Source organism: Arachis ipaensis, chromosome B06 (genome assembly GCF_000816755.2).
Source record: "Arachis ipaensis cultivar K30076 chromosome B06, Araip1.1, whole genome shotgun sequence".
Taxonomy (NCBI): domain Eukaryota; kingdom Viridiplantae; phylum Streptophyta; class Magnoliopsida; order Fabales; family Fabaceae; genus Arachis; species Arachis ipaensis.
In genome coordinates, this window is record NC_029790.2 from 18646290 (window position 1) to 18655019 (window position 8730).

At 34.9% G+C, this 8730-nt stretch overlaps 1 protein-coding gene and 1 long non-coding RNA gene across 3 annotated transcripts; both read right to left on the reverse strand.

Annotated features, from left to right (window-relative positions):
* Positions 281-3418, reverse strand: LOC107645684. 2 transcript variants are annotated; one of them, XM_021104190.1, is made up of 4 exons: positions 3203-3418; positions 2431-2536; positions 1181-1971; positions 281-975 (listed from the first exon to the last, which is right to left on the reverse strand). In XM_021104190.1, exons 3-4 carry the CDS (start codon positions 1942-1944, stop codon positions 525-527), a joined length of 1215 nt encoding a protein of 404 aa, XP_020959849.1. In that variant the 5' UTR covers positions 1945-1971; positions 2431-2536; positions 3203-3418; the 3' UTR covers positions 281-524. The 2 variants fall into 2 exon arrangements, with proteins under 2 accessions (XP_020959849.1, XP_016205240.1); XM_016349754.2 differs by lacking the exon at positions 2431-2536 and having other exon boundaries at positions 3203-3415.
* LOC110263915 lies at positions 6130-7999 on the reverse strand. Its single transcript, XR_002349645.1, has 2 exons — positions 7956-7999; positions 6130-6407 (listed from the first exon to the last, which is right to left on the reverse strand). It is a non-coding gene; the product is annotated as an uncharacterized LOC110263915 (long non-coding RNA).

Consider the following 8730-nt stretch of genomic DNA (forward strand, 5'->3'; position numbering starts at 1 on the left):
ACAAAATATTATAATATTATAATTTCTAAAAGTATGAATTGTCCAACAAACTGTATTCTTTGAAATATACCCCCAAAAACAAAATTACTGTACTCCTTAAATACCAAAAAACATATTGTAGTCCTTGTTATTTTACCTTTTTTTTAGTAGCAAAATTAATTTTTGGAGATAACTATATAAATAACACTTAAAACCACGAGGGAGGTGTAATTATCTGTTAATACGAAATTGTGAAGGTTGGGCATGACTGACTTCACTTTTGTAAATGAACATACAGAACTTACAAATTCATCAATTAGATACATACATTACAGATGCAGCACATTCATCTCACAAGTAGCATATTCGGAAATCGGATTTTATGTACATCACATTTACATTCACGGGCACTAACATATCTACAAAAATACATACAAATTTGACAAATTAACTGAGGCTTCTTTCCCACTCAACAATTTCACTTTGTTTATATAGAATAGCATGAATCAAACAGGACTATGCTACAAATCATGCAGCCAACTATACTATAATCGAGGCAACATGCACCCCACAGTCCAACCCAAGAGTAATCCAGCTCCAACAAGACTCAATCCTAAAGCAATCGCAACGGCATATGTTGTAACATCGCATTTTGGCTTCGATTGAATTTCGTCTCCCTGCTTCCTCTTCCGTGGTTTCCGTGGAAGAGACACTGGAAAGAGAGTAGAGATTGACTGATCTGTGTTCTTAATTTGACTGTAAAGTGCTTCAAGCTGCAGCAGTTGGAACCATTGCTTATATGCAAAGAGTTGTGAAGCCTGTTTGAAAATGAGCGCAACAATGTGTTCCTTCTCTGCGTAAGCTTTCTTTGCTGCTTCCTCTGCTTCCCTTGCACGAGTTTGAGAATGACATAATGCTTCCATTAGTTGAGCTTTACTGGGGTCTCCCTCAAATATTCGTTGCCTTGTCGTGACATCCTCGTCTTTGGTCGTATAACTGAAGCAAATTTACAGGTCCAAACAACTATAAGTATGAACTAATTCAATTGGAAACCAAATTCTGCACCCTAAATCGAAAGAACAAAATCCACATGAATTCTATACTTTTAGTTATTTGGCCAACAAAAAACAAATGAATAAATAAATACTAGAATATATTCCTCAAATTGCTAATGCAATAATGACATCAATAAAAAAAGTACCTCAAAGATTTGTGGGAAACTAAATATGAAAGCCCTTCATTGGCTGAAGATCCCTGCTTTTTATGCATCAACCCAGAACCTATATTTCCTTGTTCATGATATGTCAAATTGGAAACACCTTTGAATTTAGCCTCCCATTCATGAGATGCTGTCCTTATTTTGTGATTGCTGATATTAGCATATGCATGTCCTCTAAAATGCTTCTTCTGAGGGGGAGGAAGGTCACAATTCTCAATATGGCTACGGGATTTCTGTGAGACAAAGGAAGCTAACTCATTTGTATCTGTCGTCCGCCACCAAGGCTCAGCTTTATCATCATCAATCCATGAGTAATCTGATTCCAAGGAAAAATCATTTGTTTGCTTGGACACCGAGCAGCCAACAGAATCAATCTGCAATGCCTCATGTTTTGCCACCACATCCATTAATTCAGGAGATGCCTCATAATTTTTGCTGAATGTTTTACTTTCATCACTAGCTTTCATTGCTTCAACCTCATCCTTCTGATACCCATAATTAGGTTGCAAACGTAACCACCACCTAGAGTCAGCTGATGGATCAGAAAATGATGATTTCCTGTCAAAATGGGTGACATTAACAACATGATTGGATTCATCTACTATATTGGCTGGTCCAGCATCCACCAATTTTGATGTTGCACATGAAGATTGACAAGCCAACTTAGGAGCTCGTTTCGCGTCTTCTTGGACAAAGCAACGATTAGCAGTTCTCTGCCACAGAGCTCTTGCTTCGGCTGCTGCCATCACTTACCTACTCTTGTTTCAAAATTTCTGTGCAAAACAAGAACGTTAATGGTTGGGAACAACTGAATCCATTTTGAAAGAAATTATGCGTTAATGCACGAAAAAGTAAAAACCATGAAATAAAAAATGAGATTGTATTATCTGAACTAGTTGACTACCAATGTACTTCTCAAGGGTAAAGGAATGACAACAAAAGTCACTAGATTATAATTCAAAGTCCAAACAAACACCATGGTGTTTCAGCAACATGCTTAAAACTTTTGAGTCACTAAAGCTTGGTTCCGTAAAGTTTTTTGAAGAAATGGTTGTGCTTACAGCTTTTAAAAGATATAAGTACTTTTTGTGAGATATGTTAGCTAGAGTTAGTTATTCTTCGCTATAAAATAGCAAGGTCCAGAGTTAGCTAGGAGTTAGTTATCCTTGGCCATAAAATAGTAAGGTTCAGTGTATGATTATGCAGAAAAAAAAAATTTCTTTCAATAACACCTTTTTTCAGTTAAATCAAATTCCTTCTCATCTTTTTCTCTTTTCCCTGTTCTGCCTCTGCTTTCTTACTTCTCGGTTTCTCACCACAAGCCTTCTTACTCACCTTCTTCAAAATTAAAAAAGTTTAATATAACCTCATACATTAATTAATATCCAAATTTAATTTTTTACATTAATGTCTATTATAATAAGGGAAATAGCTTTTAGCCCTTTCAACACTATTTAGAAACATAATAAGGGAAATAACTTATTCTCCTCAGAAATCTTCAATTGACCTTGAAAGTAGAATTGATCATATTTTAAGACGCGAATACATTGATTCTATCTACTTTTTACTTCATTTAGGAAGATGATTAGGAAAATTTTAAGAGGGTATATCATTATTTTTCATCATTAATCATGCAGTATAATAATGATTAGCGGCCCTTCTTCATTCAGGTAAAGACAGTCAACAATAGCATTAATTGCTATTAATTGAATCACCCATATTCAAGGGGTAAGGAATAAACAGATAATAGAAACCGAAACCTCTGAAAGATTCAAGCTAAAGACTTTAACAAAACCAAATCAAAGTAGTCAAGCAAACCCCATATTCAAAACAATCATAAAAATCATCGACACCCACATGAAATTCGAAACAAATATAGACACTATCACAGAAAAGATGAGCGAATTCCTAATCAACCAGAACATTACAATCTCCCTAACAAACTAAAACTCCAACATAGTAATTGTTGGGGAAGAAAAACAAAGAATGATTGAGCAAACTAACCAAAAGAGAAATCTGCATGATCAGCGCGAATGGAGAGAAAATAAGAGCATCTGAGAGAGCAATCAAAAGAGAAACTTGTTGGTTATTCGTTTTGGGCATCATCATACGCTGTCGGTTTTGTGATTTCAGTGTGGGAGCGCAGCTTTTTCCGCTTGTTGCTAGGGACACGACAACCCAAGTGTTATGACCCAGTACGACGCCGTTTCCGCCATTATCTCTTAACACGTACGCACACACTCTACTGGTCTGTATCAAATGGTTGGTACTTGGTACACACTTTGCCTTAAGTGGGGTCCATGACAAGAAAAAAAAAGAACTATCAGGGTATGATGAGGATCCCTGGTGTTGACACGTGGCATTAGAATGAAGATGGACGGTGGATTTCTTGTCCTGCTCGCTCTCCAAAGATAAGAACTCTATCCATGTTGGAAATAGCCGATTTTTTTTTGTGGAAAAAATATTGGTTTTTTTTTTTTCCGGTTAAAAATGGAATTATTTGATGATAAGTATGTGGGTGGATTTTGTAGGGAGAAATTAGAAAGTCAACATGTGAGGGACGTGTTCTAATGTGTGAAGGTGTATTGAATACGTGGTAATATTCTGGTCAATACACGAGGAGCGTGTTGAACACGTGGTAACAATAGGGGTGGTAAAACGGCAGGCTCGTTTCAATTCGCTCCGTCCTGTTTAAGCCCGTACCATAAATGGGGCGGGCTGGTCCGCCCAACTAACTAAAGTGGGTTTAAAATGTTAGTCCGCCTCATTTTATGGCGGATTGACGGGCCAGTGAGCTAGCCCGCTTGATTCTTTTGTTTTTGTTTTTTGAAAAATAAAATGTATTAAAATTAACCAAAAATAATAATTAAAAATTTAAATACAAATAAAAAATAATCAAATTATAATATAATTTTTTACTATCTTTTTTTTATTTTTAACATCAATAAAATTGTTCAAAATAATATTTGTCAATAGAATCATCTTTATTTTAAAAAATAAGTCACATAATTTGAGCATATATACGAAATTGTAAAATAAAATAAAAACTAAAGTATCGTTTTTGTCCCCAACGTTTGGGGTAAGTCCCAAAGTTGTCCCTAACGTTTCAATCATCCTATTTAAGTCCCTAACGTTTCAAAACTGACTCAATGTTGTCCTGCCGTTAGGGATCCGTTAACAGAATTGACGGCGGGACAAAATTGAGACGATTTTGAAACGTTATGGACTTAAATAAGACAAAAACGTTGGGGATAAAAATGATACATAGAAATAAATTTTAATTTTATCCTTCAATAATATCATTTTTTACTATACATAGTATTCAATTATTTTTTAATCACATCTGAGTAAATTACACTTGATCATATTACTTTCATTTTAAATAAATTATTTTTTTTTATAATTTTACTCTTAAAGATTTTTAGTTATCATGAAATATTTGTAGAATGACTAGTATATAAACTTGCAGAAAAGAAAAAATAATATATATACAATAAAATATAAATTATACATTTTGTCCCAGATTCATAAAATAAAGAACGAAAACAATTCTTGAAATATAAATCAGTACATGAATTAAAGTAGAAAAATAGTAGTATCAATCCATACAATAGACAGAGCTCCTAACCTTAATAATGTGATTAAGTGTAATTTATTTATATGTAATTAAAAAATAATTGAATACTATGTACAGTAAAAAATTAATATTATTGAAAGGTAAAATTAAATTAAAATTTATTTTTATGTATCGTTTTTGTCCCTAACGTTTTCGTCCTATTTAAGTCCTTAACCTTTTAAAATTGTCTCAATTTTGTCCCGCCATCAATTCTGTTAATGGATCCCTAACGGCAGGACAACATTGAGTCAATTTTAAAACGTTAGGGACTTAAATAGGACGATTGAAACGTTAGGGATATAATAGTAATCACTCTTTTATTTAATAAAAAAAATAAAAGTCTTTGGCCCGGCAGGCCGTCCCGCCCCGCCCCGCCCCAACCCACAAATTTGACGGTGTGGGTTTGGCGGATTTTTTTAATTTGGCGGGTTCCAAATCCTAGCCCGACCCGCCTTTTTAGCGGGTTCGGCGCGGTCAGCCCGACATGTTTGGCCCGTTTTGCCACCCCTAGGTAACATCCTAGCCAACACAGCGTATTGAATAATTTTCACAATACTGTAATAGGAGCTACTATGATAAAGACGTCTAAAACGTCTTTTTTTAATAATTAAAATTTAATATATATAATTGATTAAATTAGGGTTTTATTAGTTTTATAGTGTGATTGTAGAAGAAATTATCGTATTTATGAACTGAAACAGTAGTTGTTTATTATTAGTATGAGCATAGTTTCTTTCTAATTACAGATACTCGCTTCTGCTGTTACTCCTTAATTAATAATAAAATGAAACAGCCAAGTTCATCATTCGAAAAAATATAAAATAATGTTTGTAATTCATTTTTACTCTGAAATCTCAATTTCTTTTATATTATTATTGGATTTAGTTAGGGCTGCACACAGATCGGATCGGATCGGATATAGCCTAAAATTCTATCCAATCCGCACTGCACTCATCGGATCGGATTGGATACGATATCCGCATTTTTCCAGGCTGGATCCGATCCGATCGGATATCGGGTATATCCGCATAATTCAAAAAAATAATTTTAAGATTTTGTTTGGCTATTTTTACAAAAAAAATATCTAGAAAATTCATTTTTCACCTATTTAAGCCTATTTACTTCTAAAATATTATCGATAAAAATTCTCTTGAATAACAAAAACAAAATAATAACACAAGATTTAAGTTTAATTATTCTAAGTTGAAGTATAACATAAAAAATTAAAAACAAGATATCATAAAATTCATAAAATAACACACTAAAATTCATATCACATTAGAGTTTACTTTCTTAAACTATAATATTTATATGAAATGTGCGGATATGCGGATTTGCGGATCGGATCCGCGGATATCACTGCCAAATTCGCAATCCGATCCTATCATAGTGCGGATCGGATAATATCCACAAAATTCGGATCGAATGCGGATAATTACCGCGGATATGCGGATATTATCCTATCATAGCTGCAGCCATTTTCCCAGGGCAGCCATAAAGTCTACTGGATCAGTCCCTATGGGGGCAGGAGTAACGGTGCCTGTCCTACCTCTACCTCGCCTGCTACCGTGTCCGCGAGTCGACATCTGGTCCCTATACACACCAAACAAGCGATATTAAGTTGATCAGTCTCAATATCGCAGGTCTAATGCTTTAAGTTCCAAATGCATGCTCACAAACGTTTATGCCATATATATCAGTCAGATATCCTAATAGCACATACACACATATACAGAGAATGCACAAAAGTACAATCAGTCCGTCTTTCAGGCTCTATAGGAACGAACTGCTCTGATACCATAATGTAACACCCTACCACACAAAGTTTTTACGCTTAAGTCGTAAAACAGAGGTGATGTGGTATTACGACCTCTAAAATAAAATGAGTACATATAATAGCAGAAGAGTTATAATATGCTAGGAGCCTTGAAGAATAGGGGAAATAAAAATCGTGAGATAAAAGCGCAACGCTCAAGGAACGAGTTAACTTGCATGCTAAAAAAATCGTAACTGTCAAACATAAGATAACAGAAGTAGACCTATGGCTGATGAGGCTCATCTGTCGGTTATCCAGCCAACCCGACAAGTCTGAATTGTCCTTAGACTGTCCCCCGACGTGCTTCCCCAAGAGTCTATGCATAGATTTTTCTCAAATAATCAATATTGCTCAATGGGGGTAACATTCCCGGGAATTTATATAGTGCCCGGTCACACTTACGTCGTAGGGTCAACAGAGTATCGAGTTTTCAACCCGGTACACGTGGTGGCAAGCCACGGCACTTAATCCAGGGAATCTCGTATCTCAGATTATTCAAATTCATAAGCCATATAAATAATTCAATTATAATTCATCAACATCCACATCATTCTCAATTGCATCTCATTCATCATCATACATTAAACATATTCAATCCTTATCCTTCATTATCACACCTCTCATTCCGTCCATCAATAGTTCCAATTCAAAACATAATTCATTCTTTTCTACAAATCAAACTTCAAACTTAAAACATACTCATTTTCTTAATGACTCAAAATCAAACCATATAACCTTTAAATCTAAATCTCTTTTAAATAATCATCTAAATAAAATCTCTAATTTTTTATAAAATTTCGGCAGCATCTCCTCTAAAACTCGGACTTTGCCACCCTTTTCGGGTCCAAACCTGCATTCTTTTCAATTCAACATACCCTTCCTCATCATCGTAACAATCACCACAATAAATCTACCTCAAATCAACAATTAAACTCATGCAATATTCAAGTCCAACAACCAAAATCCAACTAAGAATCATAGTTCACAAATCCTAGGTTTTTAACACAAAATACCTCATTATCACAACAACCTCCATAATAATTAAACCTCAAATCAATAATTCACCAAATCATTAGTTAATCAACAAGCACCAAACTAACCATGTTCATCAACAATAACATTCAACCATAATTCTCTCCAAATTAACATAACAACATTCACCATCCAAAATTAAAAACTAATTATCCAATAAACTTCAACCAAATATATTCATCGACAAATTACTAAACATTAAACATACACCTGCATTCCAACTTATCCAATAGTCATTTAGCCTAAGTTTTCACAGAACATTATATATTAAATGCAAGAAACCTAAACCATACCTTGGCCGATTTCCACGTAACGACCAAAGCTATTTATTCAAAACCAAGGCAGCCCCTCAAAACTCAACTAATCCGCTTCCTCCAAGTTCCAGTATTCACAATTCCAAGCTCCAATTATTTATTCACAACCTAATACACATTCATAACACATATATATCCAATTTAATACTCAAAGCTCAAATTCAATGAAAATAAAATAGAATTATCGTATCCTCACATTACCCAAGCTTCACATAAGCAAGAGTGAACGTTTCTCTCAAGCTAATTGGATCCTAAAACATCAGAAATCAAAGAAATTCAACATTCCCACTTAAAATTCGAAAATTGGGGGAAAAGAGGGCTGAGAGTAATTAAACAAGTTACCAGTGAAATTGTTCCGGTAGAAATGGAGAGCTCGACGCGGTAGACGTGTGGCCGCAAACGGTGCGACGATTGGAACTCGGACGGAGAAGTTACGGGGATCGGAAATTTACCGTAAAGTTACGGAAGCTTTCTCCCCTCCCTGGAGGTGTTTCACGCTGCTGCATCCAAATGAGGGATTGAAAGGGGTTCAGCTTCATTTTAATGAGTTGGTCCGGTTGGACCGACGGCCCGGTTTGGGTCCAGTTCAACCGGTTTGGTCTGTTCGGTTCAATTTTGGACCGTTTTCTTCGAAATTAGTGTCAAAATTCTCGTTTCGATGAGCTCTATTCTAATTTGATATAATATTCACATTTCTAATCCTCCTTATTAAAAACTAATTTATTGACTAATTATTTACTAATTTAATCAGGGT